Source organism: Alosa pseudoharengus, unplaced genomic scaffold (assembly GCF_046254945.1).
Source record: "Alosa pseudoharengus isolate Yale_2024_CS ecotype anadromous, Long Island Sound unplaced genomic scaffold, YU_APseudo_1.1 YU_APseudo_1.1_scf_18, whole genome shotgun sequence".
NCBI lineage: Eukaryota > Metazoa > Chordata > Actinopteri > Clupeiformes > Clupeidae > Alosa > Alosa pseudoharengus.
The window spans coordinates 3,315,629-3,341,231 of record NW_027468650.1 but is presented as its reverse complement, the minus strand read 5'-3'; the positions used below and the strand labels follow the sequence as shown (position 1 = coordinate 3,341,231).

The 25,603-nt window shown below is 47.1% G+C and overlaps 1 protein-coding gene across 2 annotated transcripts in view; it reads right to left on the bottom strand.

Annotated features, from left to right (window-relative positions):
- phldb2b (pleckstrin homology-like domain, family B, member 2b) overlaps window positions 1–25,603 on the bottom strand; it is an 83,862-nt gene that overhangs the window by 13,238 nt on the left and 45,021 nt on the right. The window contains exons 10-20 of one of the 2 annotated variants that reach the window (XM_076290069.1): window positions 23,121–23,249; window positions 20,607–20,762; window positions 17,704–17,814; window positions 14,595–14,684; window positions 11,289–11,423; window positions 10,417–10,594; window positions 8,437–8,606; window positions 7,972–8,112; window positions 4,494–4,593; window positions 2,489–2,503; window positions 761–962 (exon numbers count right to left, since the gene is read on the bottom strand). In XM_076290069.1, coding sequence (XP_076146184.1) covers window positions 761–962; window positions 2,489–2,503; window positions 4,494–4,593; window positions 7,972–8,112; window positions 8,437–8,606; window positions 10,417–10,594; window positions 11,289–11,423; window positions 14,595–14,684; window positions 17,704–17,814; window positions 20,607–20,762; window positions 23,121–23,249 — 1,427 coding nt within the window. Of the gene's footprint in view, window positions 1–760; window positions 963–2,488; window positions 2,504–4,493; window positions 4,594–7,971; window positions 8,113–8,436; window positions 8,607–10,381; window positions 10,595–11,288; window positions 11,424–14,594; window positions 14,685–17,703; window positions 17,815–20,606; window positions 20,763–23,120; window positions 23,250–25,603 lie in introns of both variants that reach the window. The other variant, XM_076290068.1, reaches the window with a different exon arrangement.

Below are 25,603 nucleotides of genomic sequence, written 5' to 3'. Positions count from 1 at the left end.
TCCTCAGTAGCATCCAGCAGATATTTTTACATAAATCTTACACACCGCTCACATTACTGCAGACCACCACATCATGCAAACACACCAGAGCAAGATACTAGATATGAACACTCACACACACTCACACACACACACACACACACACACAAAACATAAACACACTGTAAAGCATGTTTATCTAGACCAGAAGATTTTCTATTTGTATGTCTCATCATTTTCCTAACCCACCCCATCTCATTTGCCCAGTTAATCTGTGAGGCCGCCATCCTTTTTACCCCCCCCCCCCCCACCACCACACACACACACCTCACACACACACAAACACCTCACAACTTACTTTACTTGACCCATTTTTTGTTTTGTCCAAAGAAAAAAAGGTAGAGCAGTGGCAAATCGACTTGTATGACTTCATTGGTTCAGTATGTGGGACTAAGACTGTGTGTGTGTGTGTGTGTGTGTGTGTGTGTGTGTGTGTGTGGGGTGGGGAGGGGGGTGGGGAGTGGAAGAAAGGCAACACTAAAGACAAAAGACTGAAATACAAAGACACAGGAAAGAAATGAACACACGCATGTACACCAACTCACACGCATGCACACACACCAAAAACACACACACACACACACACACAGACACACACACACACACCACAAACACACACACACACCAACACCAACCAAAACACACACACACACACCAACACAAACACCAACCAAAACACACACACACACACACACACCCCCGCGCACAAACGGCGCCTCACCTGGACACGTTGTCGGGGGAACAGGCGGAGATGCTGGTCTCCATGCTATCGGAACTGTCCACGCTCAGGGTGTCGTAGGCACGGCTACTGCCCTCGTGGTAGCTGAAGGAGTCCAGGTAGACGTTGGTCTGGGACGTGGAGCGCCCCGACAGGTCAGTCAGCCTCTGACGCGGGTCCTCCCCGACCTGCTGCTGACTGTGACCTGAGAGAGGGAGAGAAAGAGAGAGAGAAAGAGAGGGAGAGGGAGAAAGAAATAGAGAGAGAGAGAAAGAGAGATAGAGAGAGAGACAGAGAGCAGAGAGACAGAGAGAAAGAAAAAAGAAATAGAGAGAGAGAGAGAGAGAAAGAAAGAAAGAAAGAGAGATAGAGAGAGGGAGAGAGACAGAGAGAGAAAGAAAGAAAGAGAGATAGAGAGAGGGAGAGAGACAGAGAGAGAAAGAAAAAAAGAAAGAGAGAGAGAAAGAGAGAGAAAGAGAGAGAGAGAAACAAAAAAAGAAATAGAGAGAGAGAGAGAGAAAGAAAAGACAGAAACAAAGAAAGACAGAAAGAAATGAATGAATTAGTAAAATAGTCAGACACAGATAGTTACCTCAGACTGTCCCAGCACACAAATCTAAACTCTGAGCATTTTGAGCTCCCTGCTGGCCATCTCTGGTCAAGGGGTCTGGGAGGGGAGAGGCCATGCCATGCCAAGCCCAGTGCAGTGAGATCCACGTTTGAGCAAATAAAAGACCTTAACAGCAAATAAAAGACCTTAACAGCAAATAAAAGACCTTAACAGCCTGTGGAGAGCAGAGCAGACGCTGGCACCTGTGTGTGGAACTCCTTTGCCCAGCAGCGGTTCTCCATGCCCACTCGCCGGGTCCAGGCCAACCCTGTGTCCGCTGCCTGGCCCTGTTAGTGGGCTCGCTCTGGGGTCGCAAAGCCCTGCCACTTTCGGCCACTCAGTACCCCCTGACCACCAACAGCCACCGACTTATCCAGCTAAATTGGCTCTTAACCGACACCAGGTTTCCCCCTCCCGACAGTCCGTCTTAATCCAACATTCAAATGGACCTTCAGGTGTGAAGGGCAGACAGCAGGAGACCAAAGCAAACACCTCTGCAAAGAAAACGCATTAATGGACAGCTGGATTATCGTCTGGAATATCGTCTGGAATATCGCCTCAGAATCTCCGCAGTCCGTTTTTCTGAGGTAATCCCGTGTCCAAGTTGAGGCGTCTCCGCGCTGATCTGCTGGACGAGGCTGAGGCTGGTGGCGTAGAGAGATACACAACGTGTGACGTCGCTCACGAGTGCCATCTGATCCACGCCAGCGGATGGGAGAGGAAGCAGAGGAACTGTGATAGCGTCGCCGAGAGGGATACACCCCACTGATGACCCGCCACTGGGGACTCCCCCACTAACTGACCACAGATACCATCACCTCAATCTCCACAGCACACACAACTAAACAAGGTCAGCATGCCACGTACAATCTGCTGTTCTGTTCACACCACACACTGCACAGATCCAATATGAGCAACACAGACATGAGGGCACACTGGGAGTCCTCGTATGCACCATAGAGGAGGAGAACAGTGACCCAGGAACAGGATGCCATCTCACCTCCTGTAGGACACACTTGCTCCACGTTTATAGAGGGGAAAACTACATTTTCTCTCTCATCTCTGCATTCTTGCATTATCTCCACCAGGAAATCAACAGACCCAAAGTGGCTCTATCAGACCCCAAACACTCTGTCCTATTGGACAATAGGTTGCCCTTATAAGGCAAGCTAAGTTTGTCCGTTTTCTTTTGATCGATCTTTGGTAAGATTGGCAAATCAGTGCGGAGTGGGGCTTTCAATTACATCCTCTCAAACTAAAAATATCCAGTAACTTTCAGCTCAAATTTAACAATAAGTCACATTAAATTAATCTAATCATATAATACTAGAGCAACAGCTGAAATGCCAGCTGCTTTTAGTTTGTCCAAAATGTCTCTGGACATCTATGTCCTGCTTCTCTCCTGAGGACAGAACAGTCCTGGACCCTGGGCAATACAAACAAAGAGAGTTGTCCACAAACGACCAGCCCCTACCTCTGACCACCTTGTTCATCCCAGCAAGCCACTCAAGCACTAGTAATATTGGGAATAAATAAAACTCCGTTATTGTGTGTGTGTGTGTGTGAGTGTGTGTGTGTGTACAGTATGTGTGTATGTCGGTGTATATTGTAACAGTAATATTGGGGTTTAAAAAAAAAACAGCTAAAAAGACTTTGTGAGTTCAACCTGACATACAATACAGATGTTTATTTTCAGACGGGGAGGAAGTCCAGCATTACCACTATAAACACACGGCTAGACTGGCACTGGCTTTGAAAACATGAAAGGCAATGAAGCCCTCATCACTGCAGTACTGGACATTAAGGGCAATTAAGCCCTCATCACTGCAGTACTGGACATTAAGGGCAATTAAGCCCTCATCACTGCAGTACTGGACATTAAGGGCAATTAAGCCCTCATCACTGCTCACTGCAGTACTGGACATTAAGGGCAATTAAGCCCTCATCACTGCAGTACTGGACATTAAGGGGCAATTAAGCCCTCATCACTGCTCACTGCAGTACTGGACATTAAGGGCAATTAAGCCCTCATCACTGCAGTACTAGACATTAAGGCCTCATCACGGGACGGCTGAAGCTGCTCTTAGGAAGATGTGAGAAGACAGGCGTCAGGGAGAGAGAGAGAGAGAGAGAGAGAGAGGGGGAAAGGGTGAGAGACAGAGAGAGAGAGAGAGGGGGAGAGAGAGAGGGGGAGAGAGAGAGGGAGAGAGGGAGGGAGAGAGAGAGAGAGAGAGAGAGAGAGAGGGGGAGTAGAGAGAGGGAGAGAGAGAGAGAGAGGGGGAGAGGGGAGAGAGAGAGAGAGAGGGAGTGAAGGGGAGGGAGGGAGAGAGAGAGAGAGAGAGAGAGAGTGAGGGGGGGAGAGGGAGAGGGAGAGAGAGACAAAGGGAGAGAGCACAGAAGCACATACAGTGCAGATAGGCACTGAAATCTCAGTTCCCAAACCAGCCCATGCAGTATTCACAGGAGGTCTACCGCCAGGGGCCCTCCACACACACACACACACACTCTACCGCTAGGGGCCCTCCACACACATATGTTACTCACTCTACCTAGGGGCCCTACACACACACACACACACACGTTACACACTCTACCGCCAGGGGCCCTACACACACACACACACACACGTTACACACTCTACCGCCAGGGGCCCTCCACACATAAACACACACACACACAGGGGCCCTACATTGCCTCCCTACATTCCCAACTGCAGACGTGCATGGCACTGAAACACCTCTACTGATTCCAACTGACTTTCAGGAGGCTTGATAACAGCGACGATGGGATTTTTTAATGAGCTTGAATACTTTGCTTAAATATAGATTTATTACTCAAGTATACTGCAAACACAATGGAATTTTGATGTGTGCCCGACTTGTCTTGAGTCTTTCCAGTTTAAAGAGAAATCCAACATTTCAGTTACCAAAAACTCAGTTTCTATCTCTCTGCGTGCGTGCGTGTGTGCGTGCTTGCGTGTGTGCGTGCGTCTGTGTGTGTGCGTGCGTCTTTGTGTGTGTGTGTGTTTGTGTGCGTGCGTGCGTGCGTGCGTCTGTGTGTGTGTGTGTGTGTGTGTGTGTGTGTGTGTGTGTGTGTGTGTGTGTGTGCGTGCGTGCGATCTCTCACCCTTGTGGAGACGGCGTGGCTGCAGGTCCTTGGACGAGACGGTGAGCCCGCGGGGCAACATGCTGCCACAGCTCGAGCTCTGTGCCAGGGGCATGTGAGACTACGGAGAGAGAGAGAGAGAGAGAGAGAGAGGGAGAGAGAGAGGGAGAGAGAGAGAGGGAGAGAGAGAGAGAGAGAGAGAGAGAGAGGGAGAGAGAGAGAGAGAGGGAGAGAGGGAGGGAGGGAGAGAGGGAGAGAGGGGGTGGAGGGATGGAAAAAGAAAGAAAAATAGAAGAGAGAGAAAGACAGAGGGTGTGAGTCACTGAAAGGAACAACAGAATAGACAGATGTGTTGTTTTTAGGGCTGTCAAAATAACTGATTCATTTTGATTAATTAATTTGAGAAAAAATAACTAATTAAAAAAATTAGTGCAGATTAATCGATTCCGTATGACCTTTGACCCCGAGCCGTTCTAGTCAGTAAAATGAATATTAGACTGTAAAATGAAGGAGAGAGAAGAAAACATGCTGCCTGGATCATTGATTGGCACATTTACTTTTAAAAAATGGCCTGATGGTGTTGATAAAAAAATAGTGTTGAAAATAAAGTCCTCTGCAATGTCTGCAGCAAGGAATTTGCATATCACCGGAGTTCATCAACTCTATAGTCGCACATCAATGCAAAGAAATAAGTGTTGACATTGAGGGGAGTGTTAATTAATTTTCATTGTGTCCCCTAGGTTATATCTGTGGCCTGAAATGCCTTGTATGTGAAAAAAAAAAACTTCTTCCCGAAGCACATTTGAATTTATTTCTTCAGCATATTAGGTCATATCATGGATTATTATGACAATTATTTGAACTGTGAAAATAATAATAAAAGAGTTTTTGAACTTTAATGTCACTAATGCTGATTATTCAATGATTCATTTGAATTTCAATATTTAAAGGACAGGTTCGGTATTTTACACTTAAAGCCCTGTTTTCAGATAGTTTATGATTAAATAGAACGTTTAAGATTGAAATTTGGACACATGCTGCTGTCCTGAGAATTTTCGGTTTCTGTGGTAGCGCCCCCCCTCCTCCAGAACGATGCATAGGTGCACTGGAACAATCCTTCCTAAAACGCATTAAACTTTCGTTTACAAAGACGTGAAACTCACCGAGTGGTCAGGGGTGTTCGCTGATATGCTCACACAAAAATCGCTGCAAAAGACGCTTTCCAACAGGTTATTACCATGTTGTAAAACTGTGGAGCTATTTTTCCAAACGCCTCACACCCGTACATTCTTCCGTTGAGAGCTTGAATAATAGACACTCCAGCCCAGTTGGTGGCGATAATGCACCTTACACCGTCTTGCCAATTACAAGCAAATCACTGGCATTTCATTGAATACACTAGCCTGGGTGTTCATGAATACACAGAAGAAGCAGAAGATCGCTGTCTTGAAGTATTTTCCAACAGACAGCTAAAAATGAGGCGATTTTGTGCAGTTCCGAATTGCGGGAAAATTCGTGGCAAAAAAAGTTGTCACAGACTTCCTTTCAACGATCCAGAAAGACTAAAGTTGTGGCTGGAATTTCTGGGGTTGGATGTGAGCACACCTGTTGAGAATCTGCAGAAAGCTGATCACCGTGTCTGCATTTTACTGAACTTCGCTGGAGGTCAAAAGAAATTGCCCAAAAAGCTCTTTCGCCTGATAAATACAGCGGTACCCACATTACCTCCTGGGACGACAGAGTTGGAAGAACTTGGGGTAAGAACTTATTTGTTATGTCCATAACCTGTCATGTTCACATCATAAGCCTAACACTAACTCTAGCCTACATGAATAATTTGGCTACATGATTTTGTACGTTTACTATTTTTTTGGCTGTGGAACTTTCATGATGAAAGCCTACGTGAATCATTACGTTATCATTCACATCGTGCAAGTTCCAAGACATTTTAGCATTAGCCATGGTTGGACGTGACAATAATTTGGATAGCGTAGTAGCCTACGATACCGCGACTGCATAAGACTACAGAAAGAAAACAAACAACCCCATATCCGTTTCCGGCAGCGGAGTAATACCGTACCTCACAGCACATCCAATACAAGTCAATGGAGTTGGACAAAAACTACGATAAAACCTGTTGGAAAGAATCTTTTGCAGCGATTTTTGTGTGAGCATATCAGTGAACACCCCTGACCACTCGGTGAGTTTCACGTCTTTGTAAACGAAAGTTTGATGCGTTTTAGGAAGGATTGTTCCAGTGCACCTATGCATCGTTCTGGAGGAGGGGGGGGGGCGCTACCACAGAAACCGAAAATTCTCAGGACAGCAGCATGTGTCCAAATTTCAATCTTAAACGTTCTATTTAATCATAAACTATCTGAAAACAGGGCTTTAAGTGTAAAATACCGAACCTGTCCTTTAAAATACTTTCACAGCAAAAATTATATTATATAATTATATTCATTTTTTTAATGTGGGCCCTCCACATCCACAAGTGGGCCATCCACATTACTGTGTGCCCAAGCAAGTAGGCCATACACATTACTGTGTGCCCAAGCAAGTGGGCCATACACATAACTGTGTGCCCAAGCAAGTAGGCCATACACATAACTGTGTGCCCAAGCACATACAGCCCTTCTCATTGGACCTGGCTCTTGAGTTATATGTTGCTTTGGAACAGGAACTACTATTTGGGGGAGAGGATGAACAGAACGTTAGATAGGTAGGTAGGTGAAAACAAATTTCCTATGTAAGGACAAATAAACTAACTAACTAGGTTTCCATGACAACCCGCATCCCCTACTGCTTGTTTAAAAGGCTGCCTGATGTGTGATCCGACTCTTCTCAGTAAACAAAAGAGAGAATGTCTCCATGCCAGCGTAGCTCCCAAACGTTTCAACCCGACAGGGTCTTCTTCTGGCAAAAGCAACATTTCAGCAAAATGTCTCTTTTGTTTTGCCCTTGTACACTTGTCCTGCACCGGCCTAAAGTCAGGTGGGATGTGCACGCAACCACTGCACCAAATCTCCCCTCCTCACCGGCCCAACAACCACTGCACCAAATCTCCCCCTCCTCACCAAATCTCCCCCTCCTCACCAAATCTCACCAAATCTCCCTCTGCTGACCAAATCTCCCCTCCTGACCAAATCTCCCCTCCCCACCAAATCTCCCCCTCCTCACCGGCCCAAAAACCACTGCACCAAATCTCCCCTCCTCACCAAATCTCCCACTGCTGACCAAATCTCCCCTCCTCACCAAATCTCACCAAATCTCCCACTGCTCACCAAATCTCCCCTCCTGACCAAATCTCCCCTCACCTTGGAGGCGTTGTGGCCCAACAACCACTGCACCAAATCTCCCCCTCCTCACCAAATCTCACCAAATCTCCCTCTGCTGACCAAATCTCCCCTCCTGACCAAATCTCCCCCTCCTCTCCAAATCTCACCAAATCTCCCCTCCTGACCAAATCTCCCCTCCTGACCAAATCTCCCCTCCTCACCTTGGAGACGTTGCGGCCCAGTGTGGAGCAGCTGAACGGAGGGCTCATGCTGGACTGGCTCTTCTTGCGGGGCAGTGTGTCGCTCAGGTGGGAGCCACCGTCTTTACCGTTCCTCTTCCTCTCCTCTAGGGTGCGGAAGTGCTGAGGGACACACACACACACACACAAAACTTACAAAACTACACGTGCACATGAACTATGCTCAGCAGTATCTTACAGTGCCAAAAGACCCTGTCCTTGCATTACACACACACACACACACACACACACGATCTTTGAAGAGAAGTATGTTGCAATGCAGAAAAAAAACACACGGTCATCATCACTCTCAACACACACGCACCCACACACACACCCACACACACACACACAAGATCTTTGAAGAGAGGTATGTTGCAATGCAGAGAAAAACAGTCATCATCATCACTCTCAACACACACGTGCGCGCACACACACACTCATTACCTGCCTGTGGCGACTGCTGCGTTTTTTGGCAGGTAGCGGAGGAGGGGAGTCGGGAGGAGGAGAGGGGCTGACGTAGGTCACCATGTCCTCGGGCCAGTGCACCGAGACCGGTTTGGGGACAGGGATGGGGACAGGGCGCGAGGAAGAGGAAGTGGAGGAAGAGGAGGAGGAGGAAGGGCAGGCCAGAGGTAAAGGACAGGGAGACATGTAGAGCTTCAGGAGGGAAGCAGAGGAAGACAGGACGTGAGATGGGAAAATGAACACAAATCCTCCTGGAGATTTCCCACTGGAACCAACACACCGCCATAACACAGCGGCCATCTTTATAACCAACACACAGCCATAACATAACACAGCGGCCATCTTTATAACCAACACACAGCCATAACATAACACAGCGGCCATCTTTATAACCAACACACAGCCATAACATAACGGCCATCTTTATAACCAACACACCGCCATAACACAGCGGCCATCTTTATAACCAACACACCGCCATAACATAACACAGCGGCCATCTTTATAACCAACACACCGCCATAACACAGCGGCCATCTTTATAACCAACACACCGCCATAACACAGCGGCCATCTTTATGACCAATACACAGCCATAACACAGCGGCCATCTTTATGACCAATACACAGCCATAACATATCGGCCATCTTTATAACCAACAAACAGCCATAACATATCGGCCATCTTTATAACCAACACACCGCCATAACATAGTGGCCATCTTTATAACCAACACACAGCCATAACATAACATATCGGCCATCTTTATAACCAACACACAGCCATAACATAACATATCGGCCATCTTTATATCCAACACACAGCCATAACATAACATATCGGCCATCTTTATAACCAACACACCGCCATAACATATCATATCGGCCATCTTTATAACCAACACACAGCCATAACACAGCGGCCATCTTTATAACCAACACACAGCCATAACATAACATAGCGGCCATCTTTATAACCAACACACCGCCATAACATATCGGCTATTGGAACCAACACACAGCCATAACATATCGGCCATCTTTATAACCAACACACAGCCATAACATATCGGCCATCTTTATGACCAATACACAGCCATAACATATCGGCCATCTTTATAACCAATACACAGCCATAACATATCGGCCATCTTTATGACCAATACACAGCCATAACATAGCGGCCATTTTTATGTAAATACCTACAAAACTGAGGCAAATGAATCAGATAGTAAATGTACAACTCGTCACCTCATCCTCATACCAGAAAAAGGTTTCTATCCAATGTCCTCAACGGGGGAAGTCCAAGGCCAAGGCAGCCTGGGCAGAGCAGCAAAGGCCGTTTCTCAATGAGCACTGGCTCTTTGTTGGAATAACTCATTTTGTGCTCCAGCGAACATTTTTATGGTTTACTTCTGGCATGAGAACGAGTTGATAATGGCAGAATCCCATTTCTGAGGAGACTCTCCCTTTAATTAGCTGAGCTTTGTTCCGTCCGCCTGACTGTGGGAACATCCTCAGGAGGACTGTGTTTACTTGTGCAGAGTGACCAGAGGAAGAGACTCAGAGTGACCAGAGGAAGGAGACTCAGAGTGACCAGAGGAAGGACACTCAGAGTGACCAGAGGAAGAGACAGAAAGACAAAATAATGAGGTGCTACTGAATGTTTAATCTGCACCATAGCTAGTCAACTGTCCCCTTCATTCACACACACACACACTCATGGCTACTCTTGCTTGACAGTCCAGTTCACAGCTACTGACCACCATATGCTATACCTGTTGCGACATCAGAACATCCCCTTCTCACACAAGATGGTACCTCCTGGTGCACACGCACACACACACACACACACACACAAACACACACACACACACACACACACACACACACACTCACTGACCCACTGTCCGTGGTCACACACCTCTTCCTCTCCGTTGCACGTTTGGTCGTCGGGACTCGGACCCAGGCCAGGGCTGAGCTCAGGGTCAGTCCCAGGGGAGGAGGGGGTCTCTGGGGGAGGTGAGGCAGGGGCGGGGGCTATGGCCGGGGCGGGGACAGGGGGGTCGGAGGTCATGAGAGGGTTCTCCCCTAGCTGAGAGTACAGCTCATTGAGCTCAGTGACCGTGACATAGCCCTGTGGAAGAGAGGCATGATGGGAAAGAGAGAGGAGTGAGGGGGGGGGGGGTGAGAGGGGTTTGAAGGGGAAAATGGACAGAATACAAAAAGAAAGATAGATACACAAGACAGGCTGGTTAGGGGGTTAAAGGCACACAAACGTACGTCAGGCTGGTTAGAGGTTAAACGCACTCTGGTCTCGGCTCGATCTCTGTCAGCACGCAGGATTATTATTATTATTATTATTATTATTATTATTATTATTATTATATGTTTATGTTTATTTAGTTGTTTTTGGTTATCAGGCAGGGACACAAAAAAACTCTTCTGCAGCCAGGGTTGCGTTCTTAGGGGGATTAAGTCAGCACATTGTAGATAAAACCATCGGCACAGTAGAAGAAATGCAAGTGTGTGTGTGCGTGCATACAAGTCATACAAAAATACAAGAGCAATCAAAAGTAGATGCATTAATGAAATATCTGAGTGTGTGTGTGAGTGTGTGTGTGTGTTTGTGTGTACACACACGTATGCTGTTATGTAACAAGTGCTGGGCATAACGCTCTTCGAGTGCAAAATCCTGCATGTATCTGAGCGGTGCATCATGTCTAAGTGTGAAAAAGACACTCGTGCATATCCACACAGTTCAGGCCATGCAGCAGCAGCAGCAGTAGTTGCGATAGCCATAGCAGCGCCCCCGTATGGGCTGGAGGTACCTCTGCACTCTTGGCGGCCAGAGAGGAAAGGAGAGAGGAGTTGACCAAGAGGTCGGCAGGGAGGGAGGGGAGGGCGAGGCCAGAGAGGGGGGGGTCACAGCTGGACCGACACACGTCAGCCAGTGAAGACGGGTCCTGGAACAGGTGCTCACACACACACACACACACACACACACACACACACATATATACACACACACACACACACACACACACACACACACACATACACACACGTCAGCCAGTGAAGACGGGTCCTGGAACACGAGGAGAAGGTGCTCACACACACACACACACACACACACACACACACATATACACACACACACACATACACACACGTCAGCCAGTGAAGACGGGTCCTGGAACACGAGGAGAAGGTGCTCACACACACACACACACACACACACACATATATACACACACACACACACACACACACACACACACACACGTCAGCCAGTGAAGACGGGACCTGGAACACGAGGAGAAGGTGCTCACACACACACACACACACACACATACATATATACACACACACACACACAGACACACACACGTCAGCCAGTGAAGACGGGTCCTGGAACACGAGGAGAAGGTGCTCACACACACACACACACACACACACACATATATACACACACACACACGTCAGCCAGTGAAGACGGGTCCTGGAACACGAGGAGAAGGTGCTCACACACACACACACACACACACACACATACACACACACACACATACACACATACAGTATATACACACACACACACACACACATATATACACACACACACACACACACACATATATACACACACACACACACACACACACACATATACATACACACACACACACACACACACACACACACACACGTCAGCCAGCGAAGACGGGTCCTGGAACACGAGGAGAAGGTGCTCACACACACACACACATATACACACACTGGAGTTGCGCGGATGGGCTATTATTTCAACCGTAACCGCTTAGCAAAACTTATCATCCATCCGCACCAACGTTTTTTGACCTATTTTCAAATCCGCACCCGCCCGCCATCCGCTGGTTGTTTTAATGTATATGGGTGATGCGGTGCTGCTGACGTGAGGCTAGAAAGCTCTTGCCTGTTCTAGAAAGACTGATCCAATATATTAAAAGGCTAAAGTCCTACATTGGCTGTTGTAGCCTATCCCCAGAATATCAGCAGCAAACTCAGTCTCTGTCTCGCAAAAGTCTCCAAATAAAACACAGCCTGTAGCCTACAATTGTATCATTGTAATAAAAAACGCAATTTAGCACATCATTTCAACATGCTGCTATTTAGCTTACTAATTAATGCCTATTGTACTTTATTACTAACAAGTCATTCACATTATAGGCTACTTTATGCACTGTAACCCACCGCACAGCAGTGCAACGTGCATGTTTACATTTTTAGTAACAACTTGCTTGCTTGCCTTACACATCTAAGTTTTCAGACTATTTTTCTTACCTTCTTTTTTCCGCTGTGGATGTTACTGAGCTTGTAGAAGTTTTAGCTCTTACGTTCTGAACATCTCGCACTGCCATTGCCCGATGTCAGTTAGTCATATCACACCATAATCTGTCTCCCTTTTAAATGCCTATTCCCTGAATGGTAGGCTAAAATGACTATGTGTTTTATATATAATATCGAAACAAAATAACCCAGTCAGTCTCATCTACGAGATGTTTAGGCCTCCTCCAATACTGGCAGGTGGGCTCATAGGTTGCAGATTTGCTTAGTGGCCTACCAAGGCTCTGCAACGAGACGCGACATGGGAGATGAATCATCGGTCAACTTGCACAGTAGCCTATTCTACTTTCTTATTGCACACTGGAGAGAAAAATATGCTGGTAGGCTACGATAGGCTACTTAATTTAAACTTTGTTACCTTTAGTGTGTGTGTGTGTGCGTGCGTGAGGGGTTGCTCAGTGAAACATCGGAATACACCAATTCTGCAACACCGTCTCTGATAGATAAGCAAAGCAGCATGCAAAAGCAACTAGGCCAAACTGCCTGATGAAAATTTGACTATTTCAAAGTGTGCTCGTTTTTTTCGGATGTAGGTAACACAATTTAACAATGTATAGGCTATATTTTTTTCATTTGATTGGTTCAACCGCCACCCGCCCGAATTTAATTAAAATATTATATTTCTTCACGTCATCCGCCCGATCCGCGGTTTAACCGCGGAGTCCGCGGCTGTAACCGCGAACCGCGCATCTCTAACACACACACACACACACCTCAGCCAGTGAAGACGGGTCCTGGAACACGAGGAGAAGGTGCTCACACACACACACACACACATATATACACACACACACACACACACGTCAGCCAGTGAAGACGGGTCCTGGAACACGAGGAGAAGGTGCTCACACACACACACACACATATATACACACACACACACACACACACACACACACGTCAGCCAGTGAAGACGGGTCCTGGAACACGAGGAGAAGGTGCTCACACACACACACACACACACACACACACACACACACACACACACACACGTCAGCCAGCGAAGACGGGTCCTGGAACACGAGGAGAAGGTGCTCACACACACACACACACACACACACACACACACACACACACACACACACACACACACACACACACACACACACACACACACACACACACACACACACACACACACACGTCAGGCTGCAAAGACGGGTCCTGGAACACGGGACGCCAGATAGAGTGTGAGGGTGCTCACACACACGCACATATACACACACACGCACGCACATATAGACGCACGCACACACACAAAATGATGTGGACGAACACACAGACACACTATCCACCCAAAGTTTTATTTTGTTGTGTATAAATCACAGACAGACAGACAAACACATACATAGACAGGCACACACACACACACACACGCACGCACGCACGCACACACACAGCCAAACACACACCACTTTTTATATGTCAAGTTCTCATGTCCACTCAGACAGTAAAGCAACAGCCAGATACTCTAGGTCTGAGATCACACACTACACAGAAAACACACACTACACAGAGAACACACACTACACTGAGAGAAGACAGGTGTGGTGGAGGCCACAGAGAACACCATTACAGATTAGCGTAGAGTGCATCACCATTATAAATTAGCGTAGAGTGCATCACCATTACAAATTAGCGTAGAGTGCACCACCAAAGCAATAAGCGTTTGGGAATCAGACTGCCGACTGCTTCATAAAGAGCTGGTGCGATGGCATCAATCTGATTGGCTGCTGGCAGCAGTCACTCACCTCCTTCATGCTGTTGGGATTGACTGGAAAGCTCCGCCCACCCGTGAGGTCAGCATACTTCCTCTCCAGGCTGGCAAAGTTCTCTTTCTCCTGAGAGGGTACGACAAGGACTTTAGTGACCCCCTCCCTCTCTCACTCACACACACACACACACACACTTTAAACCAAGCCATGGGTCATTAAAACTGGCATGTAACAAAGGTAAGAATGTGTGGAAGCATAACTGTGCCAGAAGTTCATCAAAGCAAAATGGCAATTTGAATGGCATGGTTTGAATAAAGACTCATTGCTCATTGTAATAACATCACCTGAATGCCAAACACCAAGTAGGAATGCTGGTGTGAAGTATGTGACCAGTAGGAGCTTTGTGTGTGAGTGTGTGTGTGTGTGTGTGAGCGTGACTCAGGGCTCTGTGTGTGTGTGTGACTCAGGGCTCTGTGTGTGAGCGTGACTCAGGGCTCTGTGTGTGTGTGTGTGTGTGTGTGTGTGTGTGTGTGTGAGCGTGACTCAGGGCTTTGTGTGTGTGTAAGCGCTTTCAGACATACGTGTAAGACCGGAGGTTCTGCCGATGTTAAACGGTGGGGCCGTATATCTGAACGACATAACCGGTCATATGGAAGTCCGAATTCACCCGGTGTTTATACTACTCCCCCCCTAGTATTTCCTCCGGACATTATGTAAATGTGCTGTGTCTGAACGAGAAGTAGAACATGCGGTTAAAATTCACACCTAGTGAGACGGCGTGTTGGTGACGTTTCTTTCGTGCGTCCATGTGGTTAGATCTGACTTAAATGCCAGTGTTATGATGGAGTGGCATAGTGCTGTCCAGAAAATTCGACCTGGAAAGATGCAGACATCACGGAGCTACTGTCCATGAGGGCATACAACATTTTGATAGAATACATGAAGGGAATGGCACGTTGTAGCCTACAACTGCATGGCAAGGCCAAACGAATTCAAAAGACTGAATCATCATAAGGCGCTGAAAAGGCAGTAGCCTACAGCGACGTCGTTGACGACAATAACAGGAGTATTTAATAAATTGTTAGCCAACACGGTTTTCTGTTCATTGATATCCTTTGGCAGAATTAGGCTACAGAAAATAATACAGGATTTTTTTTCTCTCCCGGCAGTAAAGACAGTAGATTCGTGTTTAAAATCTAAATGAAAACTAAAGGTAGGCTATAGGCTGCATATGACCATCCAGAGGAGGCTGGTGATCTGTCAAGAATGATGAAGATCGTAAGATACAGATGGTTTTATTGTTGCTGTCATTATTACCACAAACACGAATTGACAACGAAACCATGGCGATCGTGGGTTAATTATATCTTGCCTGCTTATTAGGCCATGCACAGCCCTGTCAGAACTCCGTGTAGCATGCATAGCCTACTGGCAGTTTTCATAGACCATCACCAACTAGTTCGCACTTTGGATATATCGTTGGATTGTGAAAAGCCCAATTTCGAATAACTACAGTAGCCTACAACAGATGAGGTAGGATGCATCTTTTGCAATTAGAATTTCGTGTGGGTGAGACCTGTTGCCTATCAGTAGACATGTCATCTCGAGTTCCACGACAGCTTAGCTAGTGCCACCGAAATATGACACTGAAATCCTTTCACTATTGGAGTCGCTCAGATAGAAACAGCTGTAACGTGGTTAGGACACTTTTGCTGTGGAGTGGAGACGCCATAAGTTAGGTGTGGTTTTGACAATCAGAAAAGCAATATACTGAAATAGTTTAATGATGTAAAATCAAGTGGTCTGGTGTGTGTGCGCGCAGTTTTTATTGATGAGTCGGAGTGGCAAGGGCATTATAAAACTTCTCGCTCTTAGGCCTACTCATACACCGCGCTGAAATGGCGTAGTTGTCTAAATTCAAATCATATCATGCTAGGGGAGAAATAAACCATGAAAAAACTTCACTGTTATGTTAGTATTTTGTTTGTTGCTTAAAAACGTTGTATGATGGCCTTGAAGTCTTGAGTTAGCCTACTGAATTGGCTGGTAGCCTACCATAAAGTGTGTGCATGCTCTCTCTCTCCAACGCAAACCAGATTCTGGTACATAACGTTGAAAACAGATAAATGTGTTTATTCGAAGCACACATACAAATACTGTATGTGCGCACTTACATGACTATCCTACTTCAAGTATTAGCCTACGCACAATAGATTTCTCTTCTTTAGCCTATAATGCATAGGCTACAACAAAAAGCAGCTGTGACAGGCAGCGCCCGCATATATTCTGAGTCATAGCTCGCAGCTTGTGAACTCTACAAGCCCCCACCCCTCACTCGACAACCACACGGAGATTCTGTAATGTGCGTGTATGTCGTTCACACATACGTCCGTATAAGGTCAGTATTAGGTCCGCAGGTTAGCATCATATCTGAATCATCCGAAGGGTAGGACCTCCGTTTGACAAACCTCCGCATGTACTCCGGAGGTTATATCTGAAAGCGCTTTGTGTGTGTGTGAGCGTGACTCAGGGCTTTGTGTGTGTGTGTGAGCGTGACTCAGGGCTCTGTGTGTGAGCGTGACTCAGGGCTCTGTGTGTGTGTGTGTGTGTGAGCATGACTCAGGGCTCTGTGTGTGTGTGTGTGTGTGAGCGTGACTCAGGGCTCTGTGTGTGTGTGTGTGTGAGCGTGACTCAGGGCTCTGTGTGTGTGTGTGTGTGAGCGTGACTCAGGGCTCTGTGTGTGTGTGTGTGAGCGTGACTCAGGGCTCTGTGTGTGTGTGTGTGAGCGTGACTCAGGGCTCTGTGTGTGAGAGTGACTCAGGGCTAGACTCTGACCCTCCTTATGGGCCATTCTGAGCTTCAGGATATTTGCACTGATAAGACCTCAAGCTGATGCTGACACCCACATGTAGTGGAGTTAAACAAGAGGGAAGATCTCAGCTGGACTGTGAAGGGGATACCACAACAGCTCCAGACTGTGTAAATGCTGACTTTTAGATCCACAAATACACACGCACACACACGCGCGCACACACACACACACACACACACACACACACACACACACACACACACACACACACACACACACACACACACACACACACACACACACACACACACACACACACACACACACACACACCCTCTGAAGCATGAGCTGCAGGTTGCTCTTCTCGTTGAGGAAGCTCTCCTTCTCCTTCTGGGCCTGTTGGGAGATCTGGGAGGTCTGTTTCTTTAGGGTCAGCAGTCTCTCCTGCAGAACACACACACACATCTGGACATTAGGGTCAGCAGTCTCTCCTGCAGAACACACACACACACATCTGGACATTAGGGTCAGCAGTCTCTCCTGCAGAACACACACACACACATCTGGACATTAGGGTCAGCAGTCTCTCCTGCAGAACACACACACACACACACACACACATCTGAACATTAGGGTCAGCAGTCTCTCCTGCAGGACAACACACAGAGACACGGAGTCAAACTACAGATCTGGACATTAGAGTCAGCAGTCTATCATGCAGGACAACACACACATCTGGACATTAGGGTCAGCAGTCTCTCACAGACTATCAGACAACACACACACATCTGGACATTAGGGTCAGCAGTCTTTCCTGCAGGACAACACACACAGAGAGGAGGAGTCAAACGACAGATCTGGACAAAGGCAAGGTCTTCAGCATAGACCCACCTAATTATGTACGGTAACTTATGTATTTTTATTTCTTTTATGTTTTTTTATATTTCTCACATTTCTATATTCCCTGTTATTCCCTTGCCCATGTATTCATTTCATATGCTGTTCTCGGTTCTTGGATGATGTAAAGCACATTGCCTTGAGTCTGAAATGCACTACACCAATAAAGCTGCCTTGAGTCTGAAATGCACTACACCAATAAAGCTGCCTTGAGTCTGAAATGCACTACACCAATAAAGCTGCCTTGAGTCTGAAATGCACTACACCAATAAAGCTGCCTTGAGTCTGAAATGCACTACACCAATAAAGCTGCCTTGGGTCTGCACTACACCAGGGATTCCCAAACTGTGGTACGCGTACCCCCGGTGGTACGCGAGCTGCTGCTAGGGGGTACGCGAGATGAAAAGGGCTATGGCGGACAGGTGTAAAATGAAAATGTTAAATCTTTTGTAATTAATTCATGAATAAATACATAATTTCGAATCAGGTCATAATGATATGGAAACATGAAATTAAAGGATATCATTTATAAACTCTGTATGTGTTCATCAAAAAAAGGGCAGCTTATTAAACATGACGCCTGGAATAGCTAATAGAATGCGTTACTTTTGAATGCGTTGGATGGTCCGTGGTCCGTGGGGGGGAAGTTTCGCGGATATAACAGGTTTTTGAAAACAACAAAAACAGAAAGGAGGGAAGGAGCAAAGCTAGGAGTTATTTCAGATGGGCAAGAAAGGTAACATTAAGCTAGGCTTTACATTTAACAAACTAAAGGTAGCCTAAGTTTAGCCTTTCTAGGCTGTATAGCCTAATGTTGTCCAAACGAATACATCCTTGTCAGGCGTTGTTCTAGGCCTATTATAAGATATTGTATGTGGATGTAGTTAGGCTACTATGCAGGCTACTTTTCATAACTTTTTAACTGACCAAATGCACGCACCTAAAACCAGGAAACGGACAAATATTGTCAACGCGGGGTGGGGGGGGTGGGGGTACGCGAGCCGAGTCGGAATGTATGCGGTGGTACGCGGGGGGAAAAGTTTGGGAACCGCTGCACTACACCAATAAAGCTGCCTTGAGTCTGAAATAATGCACTACACCAATAAAGCTGCCTTGGGTCTGAAATGCACTACACCAACAAAGCTGCCTTGAGTCTGAGTCTGTACAGAGCCGATCAACCACAGGCCCCAAGTCAAGTCCAGAACGTTTAAGATCCAAAATGTAAAATTCAAAAGCTCACAGAATGTAAGAATCTCTTCTTCTCTTCTCTTCAGCATACACAATAGAGAAATAGAGAGATAGATATAGAGAGAGATATATAGAGAGAGATATATAGAGAGAGAGATATATAGAGAGAGATATATATATATAGAGAGAGATATAGATATATAGATAGATAGATAGATAGAGATAGATAGATAGTTAGATAGAGAGATAGAGAGATAGAGAGAGAGAGAGAGAGAGAGAGAGAGAGAGAGAGAGAGAGAGAGAGAGAGAGAGAGAGAGAGAGATAGAGAGATAGAGAGATAGATAGATAGATAGATAGATAGATAGATAGATAGATAGATAGATAGATAGATAGATAGATAGATAGATAGATAGATACTTTATTGATCCCCAAGGGGAAATTCAAGATAATACCACTGTGTTTGTCAAGATGGGAATTAATAACAATGAGCACACTGAGCAATGGCATGGTTTGAAGGATGGCATGGTTTGAAGGATGGCATGGTTTGAAGGATGGCATGGTTTGAAGAATGGCATGGTTTGAAGGATGGCATGGTTTAAAGGATGGCATGGTTTGAAGAAAGGCATGGTTTGAAGGATGGCATGGTTTCAATAAAAACGCATTGTAATAGCAAAGGCACTAGCATTGTAGTGGGACACTAGACATATGTTAAATTTAGAGGATAAAAAAGATTTTTTCCAAAAACAGTCTTTATTTGTACAGGCCCAGTTTATCACGGGGGAGTTGAGAGGCCGTGCGTCTGTGTGAGCTCATGATGCTGAAAACAGCAGCGTCCAGGAAACCGTACGGCTCTCAGAAGGGCTACAGCTCACACACACACACACGGCTCTCAGAAGGGCTACAGCACACACACACGTCACACACACACACACACGGCTCTCAGAAGGGCTACAGCACACACACACGGCTCTCAGAAGGGCTACAGCACACACACACGTCACACACACACACACACACACACGTCACACACACACGGCTCTCAGAAGGGCTACAGCTCGGGTATCACGCAAGTATTTCCTCTGCGTACTGACCAGTGCTGCGCTATTCGTTACAGTACAGTGTCCACACACACACACACACACGTACACACCTTGCGTGTGACGGTGCTGTGCTGGTAGTCGCTGATGTCTCGTAGGATTTGTTGGATCTGCGTCTCCTTCTCCTCATCCTGGCGACTCTCCCTCTCCAGCTGCTGAAACTCCAGGTCCTCGAAACGCTTGGTCTCCACCTCCAGCACCTCAGAGTCCTGCACACACACACACACACACACACACACACACAGACACAGACACAGACACACAGACACACAGACACACAGACACACACTACAATCAAACTATATTTGTAACTTGTATTTCATTTTGGAAATGCTTTTATATTATATTTACATTTATTCAATGAGTTTTTTCCAAATGGTATTAACAAGTATGATGCTAAAACTTATTGTGGCCAAGAAGTATTTCTTTGGAATATTTTTGGGGAAAACAACAGAACAAGACCACACAGATGTTCTTCTCATCTGTTGCCTTTGCTTGTATTGTGGTTGTGGCACGTAAACACCGATGCAAACACCTCCCCGAAACCCTGCCAGTGTAACCAAAGCCTCACACGTTCTCTCCCCTAAAACGCACTGTTTGGTGCAGCCCTCCTGAGCCGTTAATCACAGCCAGCTCTAATCTCACACACACACACACACACAGCTGCACATGCTGAAGAGGAATTTCTCCCTGTAAATTGCGCCAAACAGTCCATCTGACACTGATTCATCTTATCCTGTTGTTGTGCTGTAGACAACAGCTCACAACCCAGCAGACAGCCCTCCATGTTCAAAACACACACACACACGCACGCACGCACAACCCAGCCCTCCATGTTCAAAACACACACACACACACACACGCACGCACGCACGCACGCACAACCCAGCCCTCCATGTTCAAAACACACACACACACGCACGCATGCACAACCCAGCCCTCCATGTTCAAAACACACACACACATACCAGACAACCCTCCATGTTCAACGCACGCACGCACGCACAACTCAGCCCTCCATGTTCAAAATGCAGACACACACACACACACACACACACACACACACACAGCAGAATGAAACAAAAATGGGAATGTGAAAAACACATCTGCAGACAGACGATGACAAAAACATGAAAGAGACCAAACACACAGACGAGCTTTAGCACACACACAGCTCAGTCTAGAAGCATTAGCGCACACACAGCTCAGTCTAGAAGCTTTAGCGCACACACAGCTCAGTCTAGAAGCATTAGCGCACACACAGCTCAGTCTAGAAGCATTAGCGCACACACAGCTCAGTCTAGAAGCATTAGTGCACACACTGCTCAGTCTGGAAGCTTTAGCGCACACACAGCTCAGTCTAGAAGCATTAGCGCACACAGCTCAGTCTAGAAGCTTTAGCACACACACAGCTCAGTCTAGAAGCATTAGCGCACACAGCTCAGTCTAGAAGCTTTAGCGCACACACAGCTCAGTCTAGAAGCATTAGCGCACACACAGCTCAGTCTAGAAGCATTAGCGCACACAGCTCAGTCTAGAAGCTTTAGCGCACACAGCTCAGTCTAGAAGCATTAGCGCACACACAGCTCAGTCTAGAAGCATTAGCGCACACAGCTCAGTCTAGAAGCTTTAGCGCACACAGCTCAGTCTAGAAGCATTAGCGCACACAGCTCAGTCTAGAAGCATTAGCGCACACTGCTCAGTCTAGAAGCATTAGCGCACACACTGCTCAGTCTAGAAGCATTAGCGCACACACTGCTCAGTCTAGAAGCATTAGCGCACACACTGACGCAAGAAAAGCATGCAAGCGCAGAGAGCCAGCGAGACGGGACAGGAAGTGCTGAGAGCAGGGACAGGAAGTACCGAGAGCAGAGACAGGAAGTACCGAGAGCAGGGACAGGAAGTACTAAGAGCAGGGACAGGAAGTACTAAGAGCAGGCCCATCTGGACAACATGCCATGTAAATGCGCATGTGTTAGATGCTATTTATATATAATACTATAATAATATATAATACTAATGTTAATATATAATAACTCTCTAGCCTGCATGTGTAGATGCTATTTATATATAATACTATAATAATATATAATACTAATGCTAATATATAATACTATAATAATATATAATACTAATGCTAATATATAATACATGCATGTGTGTGTTCAAGGCAGCAGTCTCTAGCCTGCACGTGTAGATCTATCCAAATATATTTACATTTACCTTCATTTAGCAGACACAGTATGTCACTTATACTGCAAGGGCCACTGGCCCCAGAGCATCACCTGTTAAGTGCCTTGCTCAGGGCACAACGGGCTACTGCACAGCTCCTTAACCACCGCCCCATTTAAACAACATACTGCTTATTGATTTAATACATTTGTATAAATATAATACATTTTATATTTATGATATACTAATGCACGTCATGCAAGCAAACAGTCATGCACTATGTCAGTAATGTCATGTAATGTAATGCAACCTACTTTACACATCCGCGCGTGTGTGTGTGTGTGTGTGTGTGTGTGTGGACCGTCATCTCTGGCCTGTGTAGTCTGTCTACTGACCCTGGAGAGCTGCTGCTGGAGCTGCTCCTTCATGGCCTCGGGACAGGTGTCTAGCTGGCTCCTCTGCTCGGACACTAGCTCGGCCAGCTTCTCGACCTTTGACCTCTCTTCAGAGAGCAGGGCCAGATCCTACGCAGGCGCAACACGGCGGCGAGGGTGGTGGTGGAGGCGGCGACGTTGGGGTTGGGTTGGGTGGAGCGACGCAGGTGGGATGGAGGGAGGGAGGGAGGGAGGGAGGGAGAGGGGGAGGAGGGGGAGGGAGGGAGAGGGGGAGGAGAAAGCAGCGTTAGTGGAAGAGCAGGAATGAATGGATGAGTTGGGTGAACGGATGAATGCAATGGGGTTAGTCACTGCAACAGGGGTGCGGACCAAGGACACACACACACTAGCAGGAGCATGGAGGAGTTCACTACACACACACACACTAGCAGGAACATGGAGGAGTTCACTACACACACACACACACACACACACTAGCAGGAGCATGGAGGAGTTCACTACACACACACACACTAGCAGCAGCATGGAGGAGTTCACTACACACACACACACACACTAGCAGGAGCATGGAGGAGTTCACTACACACACACACACACACACTCACTAGCAGGAGCATGGAGGAGTTCACTACACACACACACACTAGCAGGAGCACGGAGGAGTTCACTACACACACACACACACACACACACACTAGCAGGAGCATGGAGGAGGCTGCTGGTTCACTGGTACACCAACGCGAGGTCAGGGAGAGACCCACTGGAAGAGCCTGGTTGGTCACGTCAGGCCACACTACTCTGTGGTCAGTTCAGTGACCCGAGTGCTAAACATGAATTGAAATTGAAGAGAAACAGGTTGTAATGAAAGATCTTTTTTCAGAAATGTTTCGGTGACTAACGGACAGCTAAAATGTCCCGAACAAAAATTCACCAATCACACTGGCCATCTCCCTACACTCAATCTCCCATTGGTCAAAATCTTCAACCTTTCGACCCTGCGATTGGTCAAAATCTTCACCCTGTCGACCCTGTGATTGGTCAAAATCTTCACCCTGTCGACCCTGTGATGCACCTCACAGTTGGGAAAGCCATTTCTTCTGCTCCGTGGGAAACGAAATGAAACGATCCAGCAAGGCCATGGGCAGCCCACACACTGCCCAGCTGACCTCGTCTCACATGTCCCTCACCCCCCTCACACCCCCCCCCCCCACACACCTCCCTCACACCCCCCCCCCCCCCACACCTCCCTCACGCCCTCTGTTGCGCCAGGCAGAGGTGGCAAAGTGTTGAATCATGGGCACCAGACAGCTGCTTAGGCGGCTGAAGTGAAGTGGGCCGGAAGCTGGCATGAAGAAGGCCGAGAGGGTGAGGGAAGAGTGTGTGTGTGTGTGTGTCCTCCAGGCCTGTAATGTACACCCTACTACGGGCTCTGAGGGATCAGTGTGCCCTCAGTCCCATCCTGTCCCATCTCATCTATATATAGCCACGGGCAGGAGGGGCAGGAGGGGAGAGGAGGGGCAGGAGAGGCAGGAGGGGCAGGAGGGGCAGGAGGGGAGAGGAGGGGCAGGAGGGGAGAGGAGGGGCAGGAGGGGCAGTAGGGGCAGGAGGGGAGAGGGACGCCAGCAGGGATTGGCACCTTGGACCAGAGCTGCTATCCCCCCCACTGTGTGTGTTAAAGGGTGTGCGTGTGTGTGTGTGTGTGTGTGTGTGTGTGTATGTGTGTGTCTGTGTGTGTGTCTGTGTGTGGTAGTGAGAAATAGGGAGAGAGCGAAAGTGAGAGGGAGAGTGTGTTGTGTGAGTGTGTGTGTCTGTGTGTCTGTGTGTCTGTGTGTGTGTGTGTCAGAGTGGTGTCAATGATGATCCTCTCTCTCAATCAAAGTTTAAATTCAGCTCACGTCATGTCACCAATGCTAAGCATCCCAGTAGCCGGCCACAGGATCCACTGTGGAAGCTGGCAGCCAGCGCAACATCCTAGATCCTACTGCTTCTGACGCACGCGTCTCATTTCCACATTCCTAAAGTTCGGACCGTCCTTAAAGGAGAAGTTCGGTGTGAAATTGACCTTAGCTGTACTGAAAGATGTTGCCGAGTACTCACATGTGTCCAATAGGCACCTTCGCTCACCCCCTAGCATTCCAAATTACGCCGTTTTTAGCCGAGTAGCTGTGGGGGCATAGCGTAGCCTATGCAACTAAATCGCTATTTTTACACCATTAAAAAGGTTCCAAGTAACTCCACACTGCATTGGTAGACTTCTGAGGGTCTTGGAACCTTTTTAATTGTGTAAAAATAGCGATTTAGCTGCATAGGCTACGCTATGCCCCCCACAGCTACTTGGCTAAAAACGGCGTAATTCGGAATGCTAGGGGGTGAGCGAAGGTGCCTATTGGACACATGTAAGTACTCGGCAACATCTTTCAGTACAGCTAAGGTCAATTTCACACCGAACTTCTCCTTTAAAGCCCAACACACACTGTGCCATT